The sequence below is a fragment of the Athene cunicularia genome, assembly GCF_003259725.1.
Source record: "Athene cunicularia isolate RWA chromosome 1 unlocalized genomic scaffold, athCun1 chr1_part1, whole genome shotgun sequence".
NCBI lineage: Eukaryota > Metazoa > Chordata > Aves > Strigiformes > Strigidae > Athene > Athene cunicularia.
Genome location: NW_020799091.1, coordinates 31,207,162 through 31,233,425, shown reverse-complemented (window position 1 = coordinate 31,233,425; position 26,264 = coordinate 31,207,162). Strand labels below are relative to the sequence as shown.

Here is a 26,264-nt window from a genome sequence, read left to right as displayed (position 1 = left end):
CAGCAAAATGAAAACATTCCTATGGACTTAGCTCTCACTGCAAATACAGAGCGTTATCTACTGCAACTCTTCAGGACTATGAGAAACCATTAAATTGCTTTACAGAAGCAGGTATCTTAGCTAACGGAAGGCTCAGACCAGGGCAGCATATCTCCATTCAAAACAGAAGGATTTGTGAGTTCATGGGTGTTTCAACCAGGTATGGCCTGAGAAATGGGTAGCCACGTGGGGAAGAATAGAGTGAGCTGTGGTAATGAGAGAGCTTGCAGATAGACATAGATTACAAAGGATGTAAAATCACACGAGTGACTTGAAAGAACAAGCATTTTGCATTGAGGAATATGGGATGAAAGTCATATAAACCAAGAGAATGGAAAGTATCATCCAAAGTATGTATGATGCCTTCTACATTCAGAAGAGGAAGAATAGCAAAAAAGACCATGGAGCTGAGCCACAGTGCTCAGGCAACCACCTCTTCTCCAGCTTTGGATAACCCGCAACACCCTCATCTTTGGACTACCTATCTGCAACACCCTCAGTTTTTAGCTAGACACCTGCCAGAAGGGATGGTAATAAAGTATGCTAGACAAAACCAGATATGTTGCTTATGAGACAGGAGATTTTTCTATACTTTCCATTATAACACCTGTGATTTGACCTGTGTTCTCAATCACAAACAAATAAATAAAAAAGATTAAATAAATATAAGTTTTAAGCTTCCACATGTTAACATTGTCTTGATCTACAGCTGGTGAGTTCATGAATGTAATGCCATGCTTGAGCTAAAAGTATTTAGAATGATGGTTTCTGAAACACCTCTTCATTAGCTAAGGCTTCCACTGGACCATGTCTCCCCTTTTAAAATTTGATAACTTCCCAATGTATTCACTGCAATTCAAGATAATCTTTCTGTTCCATCTAGAAATCTGACTGTTTTTAAATCTTGATGCTGTAAGCACAAGGGCCCTCTCAGCTCTCTGAAATGCCTATTTTAGGCAGTCAGACCCAGTGGTCAAATAGCCAGCAATGGTGGTAACTGGAGTACTCTTCATGGCTGGTAGAGAAATCCCAAATGCGATATCCCTAGCTTCATAATAAAACAATTCCCCTTCTTCAACATGCTGTTTGAGTGCAGTAATTATTCCATTGACAAATTTAAAAGAGGCTTGACATTAAAACAGTGTCAGGAAAGTGTGCATCATGCTAAGGTAAATAAGAGTAATCCATATGTCTGAAAGCTGTTATTTCAGCCTTTCAGCAGACTTAGACAGACATTTCTGCATCCTTTGACATCTGGGTCACAACCATGAAGTTTTCCAGCACAAGTACAATAATTATAACATTATGACTATCTTTTTCAGCTCATCTCCATTCCTTTTGCATCTCCCACTGAGAAGAAAACTCTTCTCTCCACCATCTGGGCATATCTCTCGTACACGGAAGGACATCAGCAGCTAGAGATGCCAGAGTAGCCAGCTGCTCTGCAGGCCTTGCTCCCCAGGGCCTCAGTACCAAGAGTCATTATCAATGGAACGGTGCGGACTAATAAACCTTGATTTTGGCAAATAGCCCAGGGGCAGCCAGCTGGGATAGGTTAAATTGTCTTGAGGTTCTTTTAAGTTACTCTGGGACCTCTGCAGGGCAGTGCATAGAACTGGGTTAATGCTTCTGGCCTCCAGTGACTCCTTCCATCTCTCCTGTCTCTCACAGCAAGGGGAAATGCATGCCTCAACTAATAATAACAACTCGGTGCTGAGCATGTGGAGAATACCTTGCCAAATATCAAACAGCTGGAGCTCTCTGGCCAGCCATTAGCTAGCCCAATCACAGCATCATCTAAGCCTTCAAGAAAAGAAGTAAAAATGATGGGTAAAAAAGGAACTTCCAAATCAACTGAAAAAAAAAAATATCGTAGAACATTTGTACAAAGCTCTTCTGTCTTGTCAAGGAGTTTATTATAACATAGCTTTTATTTCCTAACAAACACAAACCTCTCATCATGTTCTTCAGCAAAAAAGGGACTAAAAAGATGAAAAATGCTTACAGGAGGAAGAAGGAAGCTCTCCAAGAACACTTGCATCTTTGTAACTCCAAAATAGCTTAAAATACAGGCATTGCTCTTGGCTGTCTTTCAGTGCAGGGAAAAAAAAAACCCAAACCAGTTTTATATATTTCCTTAGAAAGTAGCAATCTTGATGACATTCTTACAATGTCATACTTCATTTTCCAGTTTAACAGGGAAAAAAAATCTTGTTTGAAAAGAAATCAGGAGTCTTTATAAATGAACAGCATACTTCAGGAAACAGAGTGAGACACTGTGTGCACAAAATTAGTTCAACTTGTATCCCAGTTAAGGAAGAATCCAGGCTTTGTCTCTCTTGTGCATAACACATTTTATTTTAGATTATGTTAGTGGTTGTGTGCAAAACTTGTAACTTAAAATCTTGCTAGAAAATTTCATCTGTAATTTCTGGCAGCCTGCACCAAAGGTTCATCTGCTAATATTTCAGAGCAGTGAACTAAAGGCATAGCAATTTCACACACGCTCACACACAGAACCAACCCCACCATTCAGAAATGACATTAGCCTTTTTGGTATTTACAATTTATTATCAGAACACTCTACATGTGACTCTCTTTGACAGTGCTTTCAAGAAAGACACAGGTTTATAAACACCAAAAGCAGAAGACACTTCTATTATTTCAAGAGCTATCCAATTTTTTTGCAAATTAAAGATAAAACCAAATGATGTCAGACAGACTTTGTTTCCAATTATAATGATTCTTTATCTCATTTTTAGGGAAAATGCATTTTCTTGTAACATTTATGGGCTAGAAAATGTTATCCACATTATTGTCTAGAAAATGTTGCTTCTTTTGCCTCACCATATACATTTCCACAGCTAGGGTTCTGTCAATAGTTTTATAATAAACCTTTTTTTTTTTTTCAGAGGTTTGTATGTCAACCATAAAAATATGATCCAACATGAAAATTGACAACGTTAGTTCTCAGTTCAAGGATACATGATAGTATTGTTCTTAATATATTGTTAGTATCTATTTTTCTTAAAGGTTTCAAACTACAATCTCTAGTAGTGGGGCAATATAAAAATAACATACAAAACTTGCAGCATGCCAATATATTGGGGAAAAAGGTGCAGTTGTATTTGGTGTTCCACGTACAATACATGCAGCGTATTTGAGCAACGCTCATAAAATAGTGTGCCATTATTTAAGCTTGTAAAAGGTCTTTGATAAGGTCCTTCCCAAGAGGCTGTCAAAGAAACTTTGCAGGCATGAAGTGAGAAGCAAAGTATTTTCATGATTGATACAGATCAGAAGCTGGCCAAAGACAGGAAAACCAAGAACAGGAACAAACAAGCACTTTCCATCTGAGACAAGTGGTGTGCTTGAAGGTAACATGTTGATAATTGTATTGAGAAGAGAGGGAATAATGCTATAGCAAAACCCACAAAAGACATACAATTGATTGCCTGAAAGAAATTCATATATATCGAGTCATTTTAGAGGAACCAAACACAAGGAAGGCAGATGGGCACAGTACTAACAAATCCCAAATGAGGCTCTTTACGGAGGATAGATAGGCTGAATGGCTGGTGCAGTAAAGATCTAGGAGTGTGGCACTGCATTGAAGGGACCTGGGAAGCCAATTAAAGGTTAGCCTGTGTAAGGAGCAAGAGAAAAAAAGTATGGGAAAAATACTGCAAGCCTCTTGGAAAAGCCAGACTCTTAGCTGACATAACATGTTCTGAGTTAAGTCACCCCATCCTCCCCAAGTAATATAAAAGCACAGCAAAAATAGGACAATGAGTAACATCAGGAACATTATAAAGTAGCTCACAGGAACCACCGCTGAAAAAGCCTTGGATTGCTCACCGGGGAGAAGAGGCAGTTATGTAGGAACATTACAAAGCTCATGAATTAGACAGAGGGGGTAAGCGGACAGGTTCTGTGGACTCTGCTCCACAAAACTGGGAGGCATTCAGTGTAATAAATAGAGGTAAATTAAGAACAGGTAGGCAGAAACACTTCTTAATTCCAACAAGCAATTACTCCCATGGAACTCCATGTTATGTTAAACTTAACTGAAAGAAGACCACATCAGAAATAAAAGATAAATAAAGAAAGAAATACAGACAAAACCACACACAGAAATATATCATAGACCTTAGACAACAAAAGTGTTCAAAATGATGAACCAGGAGGCAGGGCTGCTAAGGTCATCTATTATTAAAATCGTCTGACACTTCCTATTACAACAGCCTGTTGTCAGTTGCTTTTAGCTTTGCCAATCATTAACAGTTTGGACTGAAATTTTACACATCAAATATCTGCCTGAGGCTGAAATACTCTGTAAAATTTTACTCTGAACAATTCAACTACTGCATAAATGGAGCCAGAGAAAAGTAATTGGATTTTTTTTTTTAATTCATGTTAAAAAAATCTGGTGTTCTGCCTTGGTGGTTGTAGCTCCTTCCAGACTTTGGAGGGAGGATGTAATATTTCAAAGGTGAAAAGTCTTCACATTGTAGCGGTAATATTTGCCATTCTCTTTAAACTCTACCTGAAAATTCAGGCAAATTATGCCTTTGAATAACATGATATTCACTCATACTCTCAAAAATAGATCTATTTTTGGCTTCAATAGCTGAAATCACAAAGGATTATATCTTCCATGAATGTACTGGATTATGTTTGCACCTCCACTCTGCAACCAAGGAAAGAGTTAAAGCAGAAAGATCTCGGCTATTGTCAACGTTTGAAATTATTTGTTCCAGCTTTTTAAAACTTGAAACCTAAAGTTGCCTTCTACTTCTGTCCTCTTTTTGCCTTCAGTCTGAAAAGTTTCCAGCTTAGCTAGCGAGGACAAATCTAACCTTGTGACACTTGCTGAGATCAGAGTGGTTAAATCAGAACATTGTCTGAGCAGCTTGATTCTCCTAAAAGCCTGTCAGGTCTGGAGCAGCTAATTGGGTCTTGCCCCGTATGTTCTGCCTGAGATTTTTGCAGCAACTGAACACGGTGAGTAACAGAGCCAGCAAGCAGATTTTCCCCAAGTTTTGCTATTCTTGTCTCTCTCCTCATTTATGGGGAAAAATATATTTCATACTGATCCTAGAAGAGGTTTGCAAAGTTCTGAAATTTTGGGTTTTTTTTCAATTGCTGGCCATTTCATTTGAAAGACCTCCACTCTGCAGGAGTTTTGAAGGAAAACAAACTTTACAGACTATAATCTGCAATAGGATACATCATGACCAGGATGTATCTGGTCCACTCTGAACCGGCTGTTAGCTCACCACCCAACACCGGTTTCACTAGGGAGGCAGAAAACAGTTTTTCAAGTAATAAGTGAGGAGCCAGCACCTGATGACAGTTTCTTGCATGTACCCCAAGACCAAAGAGAAAGTGGGTCAGAGCTGACAGTATCACCTACCCTCCCTTGCCCTCCTTTCCATCAGAAGCAGCTCAGCTCACCATGTTGCTCAGGAAAGGGCATTTGAGGGGCTGCTGAAGGGAGAGAAACGACAGTGACTGGCAGTGCCATCAGCTTGCTTGGCATGGGGCAGATGGCTTAAAATCTGGATGTGGCCCATGCAGCTGGGCTGGCTGAATTCACTAGAGTCAGTAGATTTGGGTCTTTTTTTCTTTTTTTTTTTTTTTTTCACCCAAGCTGAACTGTTTAGCTCTGCAGGTCATGTTCTCAGCTGTACTACAGCTGTATTCTCGACAGCTTAGAGAAGATGCTTTTAGCACCTGGGACTGCCAGTGACTTGTGCTTTGGTTTGTGCTGAAGTGGCCTCAGGACAGTTTTGAGTTTTATGGGGCTGTGGTACTTAATGAAGGCTGCTAATGGGCCATGTGCCCTGCCACCCTGCTCCACATAATGTTGTCTCTCAACCACCTTTGCCATGCTGGCGAATTTTCAGCCTTTCACATTTTAGGCAGCTTTATAGCTTCTTTGCACTGCTGAAAAGGGACAGAAGGACCAGGTTAGGAAAGGTCCTTTCTAGTCTAGCAGAGATACTTTAAACCCCTAGCAGAGATACTTTAAACCCAACCAATATACTGTTCGGAGCAGTTTCCAACTGGCTCCTTTGGTTTCTGGGTTCCAGCACTAAGAGGATTTATGTTTTACACCGTGTACTGTAGTTCCAGATATTTAAATCAAGAATGTACTCGTTCGAGCTTCACAGGAAAGTATACTATTTCTGATAGAATTATGGCCAGCATCTTTATGTTTTGTTGTCACTTAAGCATTAAACAGCTCCATGCTGCCTTGTATAATTCTCAAAACGGTCAGGTTTCTCAGATTAAATGCCAGTCTCACATTATGAAACAGGTTGTGTTCCTAAGAACTAAATCACAAAATAACTATGGTTCTAGGCCAGGAATTTGAGTGTATTATTTTTGCACTCACTTTTTTCAGCATTTCCAGATTATAGGTTTTATGGTATCATGAACATCCATGGTCATGGTACCCCTCAAAACATGATTCAACATCATTCTGAATCACAGATGAGATATAGCCCATCCATCAAAAAAACACCCAATGTGGCAGAAGTAATGCTAAACCTTTCCCACTTTATCTGCCACTTTATAAATCTGACTGCACTTGTCTGAATCTTTTTCCCTAGGGCTTGTTAAATTTCAGCAGAATTCTCCTTCATGTTGTGAACTGAATATGAAAAAGCAAAGTGACCAAACTGATACTCAGCAAAGCTAAAATGCATAGTACCACTGATTCAGAAGGTGAGCAAACCACAGCTTATTATCATGATTTTCTAAGAGTAAAAAAAAAAAAAAAACAGGAGAAAAAGAAAGCATCTCTTATCTCATGAAAAGGAAAAAGAGGGATAAAAGAGACATGCCTGATAGAAGCAAAGATAAAACTGTAAAACACCCAGGAACTCCTTCTTTGACATTCCCCTTTGAAGGGAGTCTACTGCAGAGCAGAATATTCTAAAATAAATATTTTGGACTGCACTTTGCATCCAGTTCCACCCGTGTGACTCCACTGCTACTAGCAGGGCTCTGCCAGGGTCCCAGGTGGCAAGGATGAAAACAGAAACTCATTATGGAATGAGAAATGTAAGAATGCTTTGGTGAGAGCACATTCCCCGCAGAGTGCCATACAAGTAAAAAGAACATTTAAATAATACTGGCCCTTGATCCTCTCAAAAGCTGAGAGCGCATTTATTCAGCTTGAATTCCAAAAACCCAGCCACAGTTTATAAAATGTGCTTGATCCTTGTGTAAGACCCTTTGGCATTTTGTTTCAGAGAAAAGATCTCCAGATGTTATTTTTACAGTTCATCTTAAGTAAATGTATGTGTTTAGCTAAACAGGCTTAAACGCAAGAACCACCTAAGAGAACAATGATGAAATGCTTGACTTGATTTATGGACCAACTGTCAAACCCTTGTTATTGAACATCTGGCTGGGAAGGTGATTTGAAAATTTTTTTCTGTCAGTAAATATCAGCATAGTAAGCTCTTCTACTTACAGACAGTTCTAAATCGTAAATGTAATTACTGGAGAAATGGCATTGGAGCGTATGTCTAAAGTCACATTCAGCTTATCCATGCACACAAAGCATTCATTTTACAGCGCTGCTAATGTGTAATGTGTAATCATTCACAACTTCTTAACTAACAAAATACACAAAATAATGGGTTCAGAACCCAAAGATTGCTTTCCCTACAAGCTGCAAGCGTGAGCGCAAGGCTGCCTCTCAAGACAGCCCTTCACAGTAAGCTTCATGTGCCTCTCTGACAACTTCTCAGCAACCACCGTGGCCTGGATTCGGTAGCCCAGCTTTGTCCCCCACCCCCGTACCTGTTCCCTCTAGCTTTGTCACATAGGTCCAGTGGGAGCTCCTGGGAGAGAGGAACCTCACCCCTCCTCTGCCCACCTCCATCTGTTTATTAGCAGTTTCTGCAGTTTCCCATGAACACAACAGCTTGCAAGGGCCTAAATGCCACAGCAACATTCCTAATTCAAAGGCTGATATAATCTAAAATCTACAAAGCAAGGCTGATCCCAGGAAAATTGAATTTTTCTCTCCTTTCCCTGTTTTGCGACAACATGACAACCCTGAGATGACACAATCCAGGAACCCTTTCTGTAATTCAATTCTAAATCTGAAGTAAAAATCTACTTTCATGCCAAGTCTAATCTAATATTGGGGAATGATAAAGTTTTTTGTGAAGAATTTCTTTGTTCACTGAGAAACAAAGCAGCAGCCTTATTGTAGAAATTCACTTTTAGCTGAAATGAAGGTAACACCAATCTGAGACCTTCCTATAGATTCAAAGAGATTCATATCACACCAAAACATCTAACCACAGCACCTCAGACAGGAGCCTTTTCACCTCCTCATATGGCCTGTGGAAAAGGTGGAAGATTGTGCAGAGTGATTCAGCCCACCCACAGTAATCTCTGCATCCCCTGAAGGAGATTCATATCTCTTTCCAGAAGCTATGACAGAAACCTACTGTCATCACACTCCTTTCTTTGGCACTCCTGTTGCAAATCCGGTAACAGGGAGGCAGAACCTTGTACATACTTCCTCATGATAAAGAAACTACTGGGAAATTACTGGAGTACTTCATTAAATTAGTAACAAAAAGGAATTAAACATTGAACTCAGCCTTGGTGGAAAACTTACTGTGAATGAGAGAAGTGGCTTAGGACAGTCTTGGTTTGGTTAAATCACATTAGAAAAAAATTGTTATATTCTTGAGTGGCTATGCATACAAGCAACAGGCAAGACATTTACTGACAAGGATGGAATGTTCATACATGCTTACCACATTGAGGAGTTTCATCACATGAAAACTTCACAAAAGCTGTTGACTAGAAAACTGTTGCAAAAGGGACAAGATAAAAAATGTGTCAGACTGAAATGTCCATTTTGAATGAGGCAAAAGGGATTTAGGAGACAGGAAGAGAACACAGGAAGAGAAGCTGGAGCTTTTCTTAAGACATACTGGTTATAAATAATAAGAAAAATAAGTATGGAGGCAGCATATTTGTTTCATTTTCCAAAAGTATTTGACATGTTTCCATAGGAGAGATTAATGACTAAGAGGCACAGAACAAGAATAAAGAAATAAAAAAGTCTTCTGTGTATAAAAACTTGCTCAAATTTTTATTTTGCCCTTAGAAGAAGACTACCCCTCTTACACAAGAGATTTTTTCCTTACAGTCATAAATCGACTGTTGTCCTGTGGGTCTGGATTTGGAGGGCTACTTTAAGAATAATGTCATACATTTGTAATAGTATTGGTGTAGATGTAATGGTCTAAAGTCATAAGCAAGACAAGGTTTACAGGCCAGTAGAGTCAGGGGAAAAAAAAAAAAAAAAAGAGAAGCCCGTGTTCACGTCTGAGATAGAAGCAGTGAACTTCCAAGATAAATACAAGTAGGGAGCATATACATAGAGATTAATTAGATATTTTAAGTCAGAAGACAAAAAAGCTGGTTGGCACCTGTAAAAGAGAAGTGAATATTAAAAGGGAAGTAGTGACACAGTGGTTATTCTGTAAAGGAATAGATAGGTAAGCCTGTGGCAGATGAAAAGATTAATAAAGGGAGGAAAATTATAATGTGCTGCAAAACTACTCCTTCCTTTGAACTCACCTTTTTAACTGTCTGCTATAATTAAAGTTTTAGTCCCCTGGTTACATCAGACCATTGGAGGGCTGGTGCATATTTTTCCAGTTACATGAGTTGATCCAAGAAGCAGTATAACTTTTCTGCACAAATCTTGCCTCATGCAGAAAGCACACAGGTATACAGCCTGCTCCTAGAAATGGGCAACACTTGTTTCATTGCTCGGTGAGCAAACGTATTTGGAGGAGCCCGCCGTGACCCTGGCTCTTCTCCTCCCCTTTGCACTCGCAGAGCATGATTTGTTATCAGTGCACACTCTCTGAGGCCAAGGCAGCGCAGGCTGCAGGTGGGCCTAGGCATTAAATGAGAGAGTTAATTATATGTGATGGAAAAGACTATTTTTGTTTGTTTGTTTTCTGGGTTTTCTAATCTAAAAGACAGATGAAGCCTGGTCCTTTATGCTCAGATTCATTTTTCTTTATTTTACTAACATAAGGAAAAAAAATTATATCTTACTCCTGCTGGCTCTGCAGACTTGTGCAAGTGGAAGAGGGAAACTGGGTCCTATTCTGGTCTGTATTATTGATGGAGGGTCTCCCTCTGCCTAACCCTGGGATCATTCTTCCTCTTACTTTCAACTATGGAACTCCAGAGGGGACAATCAAGGCTCCAACCACAATATTTGGCCAGCAACATTTTACTACTGAATTTTACTGATGCCAGAGAAAAAACAGGTTTGTTAGCCTTTAAATCCCCAAATGAGTTTGCAGAGTGGGAAGTACTTGCAAACCTGTAAACTCTGTTTATACGCAGCCATCAAGGAACATGGACTTCCCTGATATTTTCAATCTATAACACAACCGTAAAAGAGAACTATGACAGGTTGTCATCTTTCGATCATAAAAGTATGGTGAGCAATAAAAAAAGTCCTCTGGAGGACTTCCTTGGTTCATGCTTACTATATACATATGTGGATGAGGCATTAAATGCAGTATCTCAAGGCTACAGAGGAAACAAATCTTGGAAGCGCAACAAATAACAGGTCATGTAATCAAGTCTAGTGAGATGTGGGTCTCATGCAACATGGCCCACAGAGGCCAGATGCCATTTTGCATTGGAAAATGTGAAATAATTGATCTAAGATAAGGCAAACAACCTAGGAAATGTGTGAAAGCCCAAACTGTCTTTGAATACTAACAAGAAAACACTGAGAAAATATCACTAGATCCACCACCTGATGCCTGTTAGCAGTAAGAAGGGAGAATTACAGTATACGGTAACAGTGGTTAGAATATGCAGATGTGTGATAATGTTTCAGTTACACGATCCTTAGAATAATGGGATCCCTCTGTTACTACTTGAGGTATCTAAGAGACCTTAATGCCCATTAGGAGATATCTGTTGCATTACAGAGATTGCATTCAAATCTATGCCAAAGCTTTGTTGATGGAAAACTAGAGATCAGGAGAAAGAGGAGGCAGGGAGATAGGTACACAATTTTCTGTTAAAGGATCTTCGGTAAAAAAGCCCTCCACTGAGCACTTGAGGCCTCAAATCCCTGGATGAATAGTTGGAAGGATGGTTAGCTCTCATGTCCCCAATGAGCTCAACTGCTGAGGTAAAACACTGGGAAGAGAGGCAGTCCCTAAGGGACACCAAATGGTGTGTATGAGTCATTAGCTATCATCATTTTGTTTTCTTAGCACTGCACTTTCATATTTCTAAGGCATGCACACGTGTAGAGACACATGCCATCCCATCAGGCAGTGCTGAAGCAGTTTGTTATAGGCAAATATACATTGGGAACTTTCATGGAGATATATGTTCCTTCTCGAGGCCCTCTGCTAGAAACTTCCATTCATATATAATAGCTTCTTTGCCTTCAAGAGGACAATCTTTGTCATGATGATTACATGCAAGACTGTTTATGCAGAATTGGATGGTTTGGGTTTGTTTTATCTTAATTCCAGCTTAAATTCCACCCAGACAACAACAAAAAACAACGGAAAGGCAGGCTGTTTGCTCTTTTGGAAGAGGAAACATAGGGCACATGTTCCAAACCACATTTGGATTATAAAGCTCAGAATTAACACCTTAAATTGCAGCCAGAAATTAGCTTAGTCTTAAGGCTGAAAGTCCTTAGTTTTCAGAGTCGATAAATCAGTCGTGACAAACCTGAACCGGCTATGGTTTATTACAGAATCAAGCTTGATTATCTACTTGAGGTAATTTTAGATCAGAACAAAAGGACACAAAGTTAAAAGGCAACATATGTAAGATGAACTGAAAGTGATATTTTACTTTACACAGGCTGGTGAATAGCAAGAATGAACTTGAGATTTTTTCATATACTGAATTCTGGCTAATATCATAAAGGGACTCCACAATATTTATAACAAGCCATTTATTAAATCAACTACTCTTGGAGCTGATCAGCTGCAGATTGCCATCGCCTGCTACCTGCATACAGCCCTGAAAAAAAGACAGCAGCATCCAACCTCTCTCCTCGCACAATCCATGACCCTTCTCTAAGTCCCTAGGGGGTTACAAAAGTATTAAAAGCACAGTGAAGAAAAAAGGATGCTACACATTTATTACATTAAAGGACAATAGCACTGTGCTTGGGTATAAACACATTAAATATCAGGGAATTGAAAGAAAATAAAATCTGGACACTTTTCTCTTTCCTCTCCTCTTGATTTTGGTAAGTTTATTGTTATTTTTAAGGAATATTTAACTTATTTATGGTACTGGGTATCCTAGGAGATAAAATTGTAGGGCATTCTGCAATGTCTCAAAAATTACTTCTACAAAGCATGCTTGAAGGGCCAAAATTGCTATCAAAATGCCTCAGAAAAGAAGGCTTCAATTATTTCTGGGAAGTCCAAGTATAGATCAAGTCCTGAAACAGGAGGTTTCCAAAAGAAGAGTGAAACAGATTTGACAGATGCAGCTCAAAAATAGGGTAAAACTTCAACACTGTAGTTGGTTATAATAATTTTCCACATTTATTTCTAGTGAAATTAATAAATACAATTGTATCAGAAAGAAGAAAAAGTTGCTCTCTCCATCCACAGCAGTCTGAACATGTCTCTTCTGAAACAGAGCTCATGCTGCCAGATCTTTACAAAAAAGGGGACAATAAGCACATCTGCACTTCCTTCCACAGTGCTGTATCCTCTAAATGCTAGCAAAGCTCTTCTACTTCCATTTCCCCAATCCTTCTCTAAAAATCACAGCAGCATAGTCAAAGAGGAAGAGCAGGTAGGAATTGTCTGCCTGTTTCTAATGTGCACAATAGAGTTTGCCTGTTTCTCAGTGCCTGATTCAGAATATCAGATAAAAAGAGTTAAACTGCTTTTCACTCACCACTATATTACTGCTGTGCCAAGATACCTATAAAAAAAGTTACACAAAAGGCAGTCAGCTCCGTAATCACTGCTGCTTTTCATGCCAATCAGCATTATCCTATTGTTTCCATGCAGTCCCTTACCTACCTGGTTTATCTAAGTGAAAAAAAAAATAGACCATATTCAATTTGGACAAGGACTGACACTTAAGTGTTCAGGAAGTGTTTAACTTACTAAAGTTCTCTATCTCTAAGCCTTTCCTGAAAAGAAATACTAAATAATTACTAAATAATGTAGGCATTCTGGTCAGGAAGAGGAGATTATTTAAAAAGAAAATCATCTAGGGTCAAGAGAACCATTTTTTAGGGAAAAAAGAAATCTGAATAAGAAATGTGCACATACAGGAAAGGCTGATAAAGTTGTTCTCGTTACATGAACAGACCTGTTAAGTTTCTGAAGCCACAGTAAACAGAATATCTTTAATATTTGGGGAGAACACAATCTAAATACATGCTGTAGAGTATTAGACCATATTGTATGTATTAAGTTTAATTACCTTTCATCTCCACATCCACTAACAGAACTACTCCAGTGACCAGCTGCTTCCCATTAACAGAGACATTACTCAGAGCTGGTGATGTCACGCACATCATTTGTCACCACTGGAGCAGGGTAAGGTGTGGTAAATCCACTGTTTATCTGAGCAAAGTCAGCGTTAGCAAAGTATTATGTTACAAGCTCCCTCACATGCCCAAGGATTAGGCTTGCTGAAGCCCAGCTTCCTTCTTCAATGTGGACCATCAAAAGACATTTTTCCACACTGATTACCTCTGCTGATATTTCACAGACAGACTCCTGCAGTGAACTGGATATGCATCTTTATGCACTTTGTGAGACCTAATTCTCATGCAATAAACAAAGGGCATTTGAAGGACAGGTGGCAGAAAGGAAAGAAAACCATGCTTATGTCATTCATCCCAAGGTAAAATGTAGAAAGCCAGCTTAGCTTGCTTGCCTTCCAAGGGCCAAGCTCTAAGACTCAACCCAGTCATGCAGGCGAAGAGAGAGCCTGACTAGGGAAGAATAAAAGATTTTATAAACCTTGATTTGGGGTGGCTGCCTGGGGATTTATTCATATTCAAGTCTTCCCATCCCAAGGAAGTCTTGCTCTGTGACTCCCCCAGGCTGTGCCATCTGTGCCATCCTGATCACCACGCTCTCCTGAGAGCACTCTGCATGGACAGAGTTAACAGTCCTCTTGGGACTGCTGTGCCCTTCTCCTGCAGACCGTCTACACAACTTGGAAATAGCTTTGGCTTAAGGGCTTTGCCTTGCCACCTAGACACCATGACTTTGCTCAGCAGGTTGCCTTCAAGCAGTCTGCCATTAACATGCCCTTTTTCCCATGAAAATACATAACCTGGTATTCATACCTTGTCTTTGATTAGTTAAAATGGTCAATTTACTCTTTCTGTTGATTTCAATCCACAATAACTCAATTTTCCCATCAGCAAACTGTATATCACACAGGGGTTACACTGGATTCCCCATGTCGGCCAAGGAAACTGGGATACTTGGATGGGGAGTGATGTGTGAAGGGGAAGTGCTGCAGATAAACTGTGATCCAGCAGAAGTGAACAGTCAGTAGCAAATGGTTCCCAACAGCCTCTTGGCTTACTTTATGCAGTGGGATGCTCATAATTACTCATGGGCTTTCTTGTCTAGAATAAACAAACACATGGAAAATAGCAGGAATGGAGGCCTTCCAAAGTGAGGTAAAAGATGGGGAAAACTTTTGCAAAAATAAAATATTTCCTTATGTTACTTTACTGTAACTTCAAATAAAAACATGCCAAACAGATTTTTGGTGGTATAATTACCAACAGGCAGGAATTAAAAAAAAAAAACAAACAACAAAACAAACAAAAAACAAAATGCCAAAATATCCAAACAATATGGTTTGCATCATAAATTTATTCTGGTATTTTGAGACAGTTAAGAAGAGTTATGCCAAATAGTAATCAGTCTGTTTTCCTAAACTGTTAACTGGCCTGGACAAAAAAGTATAACAACAGAGAGACAAATGCCATATTCCTGAAAAACCCTTCACTCCACATACAATGCAAGGTTTGCACTTAGTAATTCCCTTTACGTGCCCCTGCTCACCTCTGAATCTTGTTTATTTGGGACATTCAGCCCCTCACACTATGTTAAAAAGCACTATTTATCTTTAAGCGCTGACCAGATTTTAATCATTATCTTCATTCTTGGCCTCAATTAAGGTCTAATATAGAGGAGGCACTTGAATGACCTAAGAGGCACACTTAACCCTGAATAGTGTGTTAAAGGCACTTAGAGTTTCTGCCACATTTCCTCTGGCCATTGAAACTCTCTCCTTTTTCTGTTGTAACCTGACTGTGTTTGTTCCTAGCACTTTAATGTCCCCTGGTGTGAAGTCTCCTTGAGTAACACTCACATGATAGAAAGTGTGATTAACTCTGCAGGCGCTTTTCAGGTCAATGAAAAAACCTACTTGTTACACTAATATAATACTTCTTTAGAGATGCTCCCAGTGGCTCTACATATAGGGATTCCCACAGTACCTGTTCTCTTTCACTCTTGCTGCTCTCCTGTGTCTTGATAATAAAAATACATAGTTTTATCTGGGTACAAGCTTGACTCTAATCTAATCCTTTAGAGTATGTTTCACATCTCTTTAATTATTCTGATTGGTCATTCAGTAATTTAAATGGTGTATCTTTTCCTCTTGACTAAAATGCAGTGTTTTTGTAGTGAATACTATAAAAATAAAGTAGGAAGAAACTAGAATAAAACGAGGGAAATTATATGATTTTCTTCAGAGTATGCCTTAATACATTTCTTTTGCTCCATAGACTGGCTTGTTAATGAAACACAATGGATAAACCAGGTTGGGAAGCCATAACAGCTGAGAAAATGCATTCCAAAGGTCCCTTGCAATTTCAAAAGATTTTCAAAACCTATGGAAAACTCTTCAGATTTTATTAAGACTTTTTATATCTTCCTTTGCTGCCAGATATCAAGCTAGTGCAGCGTTGAGAACACAGGTAAACACACTACACTGCCATGCCACCAGGCTGCTGAACTCTTCCAGCAGCTACTTGTGGTCTGCATCTTACAGGGGCAGGGGAACGAGAGTGTGTGGAGCATCTTCACCAGCTGCTTGTGATGTCAAAGCTTACATCTGGAGTGTGACAAGCAAATTCAAGATTTGAATTATTAAAAATAAATAAATAGACAAATTATAGATGCCAAAGCATTTTTTCCTAAAAGAAGTTACTATCTTCAGGACATAAAACAACTTTAAAACTTTAGTGGATAGACCTTGTAATCAATTAACAAGAGCTCACTATTAATTACAGAAAAGGAAGCTGTGTTTTGTTAGGCATGTCTTGCAGGATTCGAGTAATGTTCTCAGCGGCACATTGGTTCAGTGGCTAAGCAATGAAGTGTAGAAAAAGGAAGCTTTAATAGGTAATGGGATAACATGGGTAAAACGAAATGAGACTGCCAGATGGCTATCAGTGGCTCCAAGACTTCAGTAATGGAGAGGCCACAGAAGAAGTATACACACAAGAGCTGGCAGATTCATCTGACCAGATGACTTCTTAAAGTCTTCAGTGCTGCTTAATATACAGTCTTTCTTCGGGAAACTGCTGAATATAATCAAATATACCTTGATTTCCTACTTTATTTGATTTTTCTTCATTAACATTACAAAAATAGTACACAACCAGAATAATGAGGGATATGTTTACGATTTAGTCAGCGTATGATGATCTGCAGTCAATAGTAATTCATAAAGCATATCTCATCTATTTTATGGTAGAAAGACACTGAAGCGTGACGGACTTTTCAATAGACAAGGCAGACTGGTGATGGAACATTTAAGTCTCAGCCCACCCTTGATTTTTCTCAAATAATCCCTAGAACTTCTCCTCTGCATAGGAATCAGTGACCTCTTGAGATACCGAACTGAGTGAGTAGGGGAAGGAAAAGCCATCATGCTAGTCTTCCCCGATATGCCCATCACATGGAAAAATGCTTGAGACTAACTGGAACCTGAATATAGTGATTGCCCCTGGTTACAATCTTAATTCTGAAGAAAGAGAGTCTGAATATTACATCTCCAAAGACTTAGAGGTTTTGAGCTAACGAAATTACAGGAGGGATATTTAATCTTGTGTCTTGGGATTCAGGAGTCTCTAGATCAAAATTTTGCCAATTTTTCTATTATCAAAAAGTAAGTCTAGGTTTACAGTTTCAGGATTGCAATGACTTATTGTCACAGGTTCTGCTTCTTGAAGTGAAGTTTTGCTGAGTTATAACTTGATTTGGAAATATAACCTCTAGTTTGGGGAACCCTATTCTATATATTAATGATCAAGAGGAGAGCCCTTCAGAGGGAAAAGCACTCCAGCGCTCATTTGCCTTGTACATCTCTCCCTATGAAGTATCTGATACTCAACACTGTCAAAAGCACAATCCTGAGCGAGGTGACCTGATTGGAACTGACAGCTCCTATGTTCCACTGAAATCAGGTCAAAAGACAAGTGTGTGGGGAAAGCAAAGACAAATGGAAAAACAGAAAGGTTGATGTAAGTGTCTACTATTTCACAACCTCCAGTGTCTAAAAAATACATGCCTGAGGCCACAAAAATGGTGTATGCTTTTTATACACCTTTTGGAAAGCAAGATGTTAGTCTTCAAAGCTTCCTAGTCTCTGATTGCACTAGGATTTTGTACAAGTGGTCAAAGTCTAACTTCAGCAAAAACAAGACCAGATGCCACTGAAAACGTTAGTATCTTGAGTCTGAGGCATGTTGGCTGGACTCACATGGAAAAGTGTGCCTTAATAATTCTCCTGAAAATAAGCAGAATGCATCAGTTTTCAGGCATACCCTTGACTACTAGACAGATCTATAACTTTCATCTTGGATGTCTGCCCTTGTGGTTTGTTATTTTTCTCTATAAGAGCACAAATATGCAGCACAAGGCATGAGTTTAACTAAGTCTAAAAAAATTACCACTTATGTACCACTCTGCATGTTCATTTGTACCAGGGAACCTTTTGACATACACCATTTTTGCCTAACAAATGTTCAGGTCATCTCAGTCATTCTGGAGGAAAGCATCCCAAAATTGCTTCATGTTTTTCAGGATGATGGTTCATTAGTGAAAGGAGAACCAAACTGAACCAGATAAGTAAATCATTTTCCTGGCAGGATGTCTTCCTTTAGAAAACAGGTGACCTGATGCCATTTGCTGAAACAAATGAAAACAGAAGAACACTAAATTCAGCAATGCCAAAATTGCCTTTAGAAAGTACCAATGCAAAAGCAAAATAAAACATTTTCACTTGGCCTGAGGTCACTGAGTTTTTCTGTTAGTCCTAAAATGTAACAAAACAGCAGACTTGAATGTACTTGAAAGATGTACTTGAATGAGAGTTGATGAGTGCACAAAGAGGATTCAGATCTCAAAAAGGTAGAGTACAAACTATCCTTCCCTTTTGACCTGACCATTTCTTTCAAAGTCTCAAAACGTAGAAAACATCAATTTTAAGATTTTCTCCAATCTTTCAGAATTTTTTTTTTCCTCTGGGCTGAGACCAACTGTGAGGAAATTCAGCCCAAAAGGCAATTTTTTGGAAAAAAATATAACCTGCTGAAATGGGAGGTTTGAAATGAAAATGCTTTTCAGTCATAACTATTCCACATCAATCTTTAACACTTTAACTAATGTATTATTAAACTACAGTTTATTGTATTAATTATGTATATATAATGTATAAGTGCACATATTAGTGTATATGTAATGCAGTAGCCAAATATTATGGAAAAGGTAAGCCTTCTGAATAACAATAAGTGTAAGTGAAATATATGTAGAAACAGAAGAGATATACAACTATTAACAAGAATCCATCCTTACAAATGAAAGGCTCTGACATTTGCCCAGACCAAAAATCCAATTCTACAGCACCAGGAGATAAAGAATTAAATAGAGTGCAGATATCATCTAAACTGGCATTAAAAAAGTTAGCAGTGCTTAAAATTGATTAGTTACCAAAACCAGAGAGCCTACATCCCAGTTTGTGAGAAGAGTACTGGCCAGATGTTGTAGAAGCTTTAGTTGTCATTTTAACAAACTCTCAGGCTAGGTAAGAACTTCACAGATTGTGAAGCGGGGAGCATAACAAGGCAAGCATCCCAGCACATTACACAGCAACAAAGTTAACAACAGTTGGGAAAAAACCCCAACATCAAAAACCTTTAAAAAGACTTGGTAGATCATATGGGCTCCATACCTAAGGGAGCAAAATTGCTGAGCAATTTAGGAATTGGGAACCAGTTGGTTTGGGGAAGAAAAGACTGTGAATGGGTAAGTCCTTTAGAAACTGAAAGATCAGAGAACTAAGATATGTCATAATATAGATGAGTACCATACACCAAATTTCAGACCATCGCAGGTTATGTAAAGATATCCAGGAAACATCACGCTCTCTCCATGATTAATCTAAACTACTTAGTGCTTTCCTAGCTGCCATCCAGGCAGGAAAAAAAGAGAATAAAATACATTTTTAAAGACCAACAAAAAGTTAGCATGGGGATATGAGTGTGTCATTTTCATCTCTGAGCAATGTCACAGATGACAGTAGCAAAACCAGTATGTGACTGATGACAAAGATGAGTTCATTAGTAGTGTTAATTGAAAAAAAATGAAAAAAGTCAGAAAGAGTTAAAGACTATTTAGATATTTGGTTGAATATGTCAATGCAAACTCTCACTGAATGCAGATATAGTAAACACATTACAGCAAATAATTCTATAGTCTTTTCATGGTAAATCGTGATTTTGACATTATGGATTTGCCACGAAGAAGAAAATGTGTCAAGAACATATAAATGATAAGGAAATATAATGAAAAGTCAAAGCACCTATTTACCTTCAAAATACAAGAGAGTGTCAAACAAAGGAAAGAAAAAGGAAAGAAAAGAAATTACTCTGCATCCATAGAGAAATCAGGCAGCACTCCAGTAATTAATATTTATTACTTATGGCACCTTTCATACATTGAAAATGCTAAACAAATACCAACTGACCTGTACAACACTCCTACAATACGTGATACACATAATTTTGGAAATTACAGAAGGCAGCTGACAAGGAATTAAAGTCCTGGAGATCCTCCCTTGTGTAGAAGAGCATTGCACATGAGATGAGGCTGACATGTAGGGATTGTGTAGCACACCTGAGGAGGCAATTTACACCGAAACTGGAGAGACAGAGGAAGAGGGGAAGACAAAAATGTGGGCAAACCTCCATGGGTTATGCAACTGAGATGCTTATAAATGAAAGCAGCAGAAGATGATTTTGACATGTGGCTATTTTCAGGGTTGGAGGTAATCGAATCAAAGCTCAGTGCATCACCTGCAGGCAAAGCCCCGCCAGAAAATGGAAAAAGTTGTTTCCCCACCAGCACATACAATCATAAAATGTTCTGAGTTGGAAGGGACCCATGACAATTATTGATTCCAACTTCTGACTCCACATAGAACAATCCAAACCATATATCAAAGAGCATTGTCCAAATGCTTCTTGAACACCAAGAGGCTTTGAACCATGACCACTTCCCTGGGGAACTTGTTCCAGTGCTTGACCACCCTCACAGTGAAAAACTTTTTCCTAATAACCAATCTAAACATCCCCCAATGAAGCTTTAAGCCATTTTCTCGAGTCCTACAACTGGACACCAGAGAAAAGAGATCAGCACCACCCTCTGCGCTCCTGCTTATGAAGAAGTTGTAGACAGCAATGAAGTCTTCTCTGAGCCTCCTCTTCTCTAAGAGGAACAAACCTAGTATCCTGAGCTGCATCTCTTAAGCCTTTCCCTCTAGTCCTTTCAACATCTTTGTTGCCTCCTTTTGGAGCACTCTAACATTTTTATATCCTTCTTAAATTGTGGAGCCCCAAACTGCACGCCAATCAATGTGAGGCTGCACCAATGCTGAGGGGGACTATCACTTTTATTGACTGGTTAGCTACACTGTGCTTAATGCACCCCATGGTGTCCCTGTTGGCTGTCAGGGTACATTGTTGACTCATATTGAGCTTCCTATCAACCAAAAACCCCAGGTCCCTCTCTGCAGGGTTACACTCCAGCCTCTTGTCCCCCAGTCCACACATATATGCAGGATTACACTGTCCCAGGTGCAAAATCTGGTATTTGTCCTGGTTAAACATCAAACGGATGGTGATTGCTCAGTGCTCTGATCTATCCAGATCTCTATATTAGGCCTCTCTACCCTCAAGGAAATCATCATCTCCTCATAATTTAACATCATCAGCAAACTTACTGTGGACTCAACTTCTGTGTTCAGGTCATTGATAAAAACATCGAAGAGAACTGGCTCCTGAGGAGCAGATGACTTTGCTTGTTTCTTTTAATCGGGAGCATGGGGTTAAAGCCAGAGACCAAGAATGAATTCACAGCCTCCACCAGCTACAATCTCTGCTTGAGACTGATTCATTATAAATCAGCTTTCGTGCAGCTTAGGTTACCCGCCTGTAAAACAAGTAATTCAGAGCCAGACCATCAGTTGTGAGCTGGCACAGCTCCACTCAGTTCCCAATCTCAGAAGGGGACATATTTGGCCAAAATTAAGTGTCACGCATCCCTGGTGAGGCAGGCAGAACATCATGACCTGGCTCACTGCATCTGTGTCTACATGGACAGGTGCAGATGTGACAGGATGCTGCTCTGATCCAGATGTTACACGGATGTTCTTAAGCTGAAGTGGCAGTGCAACTTCCAGAGGGGATCTGTCATATGCCTGGCATGTGGCTTGTGTCTATAGGGCACCCACCCACATAAAAATAATTTTTCTTTACCTCACAGAAGCAATGAAGTTTTATTAATCCCAACTAATTGGGCCTTTACTGTAGACAATGAAGTCTCATATGTCCAGGCTTGTCTGTGAAACACTGATGGTTTCAAAATACTTTTTTTATTGTTGTCAGAAAAAGAGATCCCCTGAAACACTCTCCCAAACTATGTTTGGGAACTGAAATGACAAAATCAAATAAGGACAACCTCTTGAAATTCAATTTATGGAGTCAGGTGGAAAGTAAATAAGCACACACCCAATAGGAAAGCTTCACTAATATCAACTGAGCATATGAATTCAACAGGCTTCATGATTTTATACCAAATTAACATAACTTCAAAATCTTTCTCCAGTCAAAAGTTCCCAGCCCAGAGTATTCCTTGACAAAACCTCAAGACATCCTGCTTGAACAGAAAACCAGAAACAAATGTTTTTCTTACGTGACCTGCCTTCTGGACTTGACCCAGCATAAGGATCGATGGTTTGGTTGTTTAACTTCCCCAAAGATTTTTGGCTCTTCCATAAGATTAAAATATAATATAATATGGATTATATACCTACTACAAGAAGAGACTAATACATTATGCAATACTGATCATAGGTGATGTTTTCAGAAAATAAAAATAAAATATCCTCAGAAATTATTCCTTATATTTTTAGAGGACCCAAAGAATTCATGGATGGCACAAGTGATCTCTTTAAAAAAGAAAAATCTTACCTGTCACAAGCTGTTGTCCAGCTAGTCCTACTGGAACCATCCCCAGGTTATTCATAGCTGTAGCCCAGGCTGTCGGATCAGTGACTGACATGTTAAGTTGTGTGGTATCTATAGCTATACTTCCCAAACCATCAGCTGCTGCAAGAAAAGAAACACCCTGTAAGCAGAAAAGTCAACATACCAGGATTTCTAACCAAAACCTTCAGTGAAAATAAGATATCACAACCAGTGCTTATTTTGGGTTTGTTTTGTTTCATAATTATGATTCACCTCCTAGACCATTGATAATAGTGCTTGGAATTGTATAGCAAAACATAAAGACATTGGAACATTCAACAGACATAAAATGAAACAAGAGTGATTCAGGCTGGTTATATTTTCACCATGAGGACAGTCAAGCACTGGAACAGGCTGTGCTGTTTGCCACCCTTGGCAGCTTTCAAGATGCAACTTGATAAAAGCCCTGAGCAACTGATCTTACGCTATGATTGGCCTTGCTTTGAGCAGGAGCTTGGACTGGAGACCTTCTGATCCCCCTCCCAACCTGAATGAACTGCCCTGAAATCCTCTGATATGATTTAATTATATATAATCTGTGGCAACTTGTCAGAAAGCTGTGAGAACCAAACACACCCCAAGGAAAGACCTGTTTTATGTAAGGTACAATTTGTTTTGGTGAAAGATTTAAGAATACATTAGCCCCTAATTAAAATGAGGTCAAACCAAATTGATTCACTATGGGAAATACCACGGGTTTTTTTTTTCTAGAAACAAAAGAGAATTATCATGAATTGGGTCAACACAGACTGAACCTAGGCTTGGATTTTCCTGGGTTGGGAAGAGTGGGTCACGTAGCTAAGGGATGGTACCTTCCTGATACTGAACCCCCAAACACAAGGTGTGATCGCACATTTTTGTTTTGCCCTTCCCCAGTCACAGCTGAAATCACCTCTTTCCAGCTATTTTCTTATGACCTTTGCAGACCTAAGATATTTACCGGCAGCCATTGCTTTTCCCCAGTTCCTTTTGCTGCTGTTAGGACTTCTTCAGCTAGGAATAATTAACTACTGTATTAGCAGCATCTTGAGATGGGATATCACTGAACGAAGGGCCCACACACAGCTCATTAGGCTCTGAAAGAGAGAAGATGAAATCAGCTATCAAGAGCCGCAGTCAGAACACAGTTGCAAAGCAACAGACCACTCTGGGAATCCACTTGAAGCTCCTGCCCACTCCCTCTGGATCAACAGCCCCAGCCTCCTTGCACACATTTAGTGGCCGTTGTAGAGGCATTTCAGCAAATGCTCATCCTTGCCTGCTGAACAAACAGTGCCACGTATGAACCTGTCAGACCGCTGAAAAGCCCTTCACAAATTAGGTCTTATCAGTAGCTACACAGCCTCCTCAGCATGAAGGCATCAGCTGAAAGAACATATTAAGGGTTGAATATGATTTTTTTTAACTGTTAACAATTAACTGATGTTATAAGGTTCAAGGAAATAGTGTCCTGTTCTGAGATGAAAATGGAAAAAAAAATACTCCTGCAATGACTTACAGAATGGAGCCTGCAGAGATGTGGAAAAGTAAGAAAACCTTACAAAGCTGAAGATGATGCCTGCTCCTTAACTAACACCGTATCTTTGGCTCATAAAGGTTAGTTATCTTGAAGCAAAGGTGGAGTATCTGCTTCTAGCTAAACCACATTGCTTTCATCTGGTATCTGTGAGACCATGAATTTTATGTAAGGGTAACTTCTTGCTGCTGTTACTGTTGTTTGTGAAGCTCACCACGTCAGTGCATCAGGCTGAATGATCAAACAGGTAAGAGGTGTGACCAAAGGCTGTAAGCTCCCAGCACTCACAGCAGAGTGGGAAAATGCTGGGGTGAGGGTGATCACAGATATATGCATGCCCATGTTAATCTTTGTGCATTAGCTACATCTGCCCAGTGTGCATAAGATACAAGACAGAAAGTTTTATATTGTAGTTGCCTGACACTGTACAGATCACTTCATAGGAACATGACCACATTGATAGCTGTGAAAGTGAAGAGTCAGGATCAGACAGTGCTGTACATTTTTAAGCATGTTGTGATTTTCAAATAACCAGTTAAAAAAGCATTTTGTTCAAACCTACAGTGGGTCTATTTAAAAGTCAATATTTATCAACTCTTAATATTTGAATTTGCAATTCCAATTCTTATTTGATCTCCACTATTCATTATACATAACATAAAATAATTTTATGGTAAAATTAGCTTTTAAAAAACATCTATAAACACCAAACAAACATTGAATGAAAGCCGTCTGCAGGGAATGTGACTGACATAAAGCAAGCCACCTGAGATTTATGTCAAGTTTTTAAAAACTGGGTGTCTCCTGTTCAGCTCCTTAAACTTGTACTTAGCTCTTTCCACTCAGGCTATAAACTTCTGACCACAAACATCTATTTCAAGGTTAGAGCTGGCTGAGTTATTCCTTGTCAATAAGTTATTTCTCACACAGTACAGCCCCCCTCACTCTATGAATCACTCCCAAATCAATCCTGATTTACAAATATATGCTGAATAGCCCAGATTAGAGTGGTTCACTTCTTTCCATCACTGGCAGCCTTGTTGCCTTGATGCAGGAAGGTGCATCTGAAAACCAATAGTGATGAAATGCCTCTTCATACCTTGCCATGGGCTAGTTGCTTGTCTCCATAATGCATCATCCTGACTACTGGGGAGAAAGGAGGTGCTGCCCCACGGTTTTGGGGCAAAGGCATCTCAGACAGGTATGGATTATAGGCGTAAGGCATAGTAAAATGGGTGTCAGACTCTCTCTGCCATTCCATCCCCCTGTTGACTGCCTTGGGAAGTGTAAGGTGGGTGAAATAAAAAGGTCTGCTGCCGAACTCTACACTCTCTTCCCCCCAAACCCACACTGCAGTTGGACTAGTTTGGCAGAAATGGGAACTAGAGCATAAAAGAGTCAGACACTGGGGTAGACAAATGCACCTCAGCCTACTGGGAATTAAGAGGTGACATTTTTGGTGTTTGCCTTCTACCAGGTTGTCCACAAATTTCAAGTTTTGGTATACTTTCATGAATTAGCCACAAGGATTTGTCAAAGTCCTTGCAGAGGAGGAAGAACATAACAGCAGGAATATAAAATAAAGCAGAATCAGTGGGTTAATTGGTGAAACTCCTGTAGTACTATGCCACCAGCTCTGCCCAATATGCCATGAAAGTCTTTGCTCAAAACATACTCTCATAGCTCATGCTGGCTCTGGGCAGCTTTGCTTTCTCTCTGGCCATCAAGTCTACTGTTTTATCAGCAGGACCTGGATGCAGTGCAGGCTGAACCAGGGGAAAAACCACAAAAGAGCATGTTAGGAGCCTACAGTGGAACTAGTCCTATCTAACCAAGAACTGCTGCAGGCTATTTTCTCAGTGGAAGAGAGCTGAATAACAAGCATAAATGCACCTATGAACACTGAATAATTTGCAGCAAGCTGTAAGCAGAACTAATGCTACATCCTGAAGGACAGAGCTAGTAGAAACTAGCTCTTTTAAAAAGAAAAATAGTAATTGTGAACATCCCTTTTACTGACATCTCAGTGGTTACATTAACACAGAGCAACATAATATGGCT

At 39.4% G+C, this 26,264-nt stretch overlaps 1 protein-coding gene across 8 annotated transcripts in view; it reads right to left on the bottom strand.

Moving 5' to 3' along the window:
• Window positions 1-26,264, bottom strand: part of ENOX1 (ecto-NOX disulfide-thiol exchanger 1) — a 381,250-nt gene that overhangs the window by 119,370 nt on the left and 235,616 nt on the right. For 7 of the 8 annotated variants that reach the window (XM_026853212.1, XM_026853203.1, XM_026853222.1 and 4 more), the window contains 2 exons: window positions 23,628-23,763; window positions 22,631-22,768 (listed from right to left, as the gene is read on the bottom strand). In XM_026853212.1, the coding sequence (XP_026709013.1) occupies window positions 22,631-22,768; window positions 23,628-23,637 (148 nt within the window). In that variant the 5' untranslated portion in view covers window positions 23,638-23,763. The remainder of the gene's footprint in view (window positions 1-22,630; window positions 22,769-23,627; window positions 23,764-26,264) is intronic. The other variant, XM_026853269.1, reaches the window with a different exon arrangement.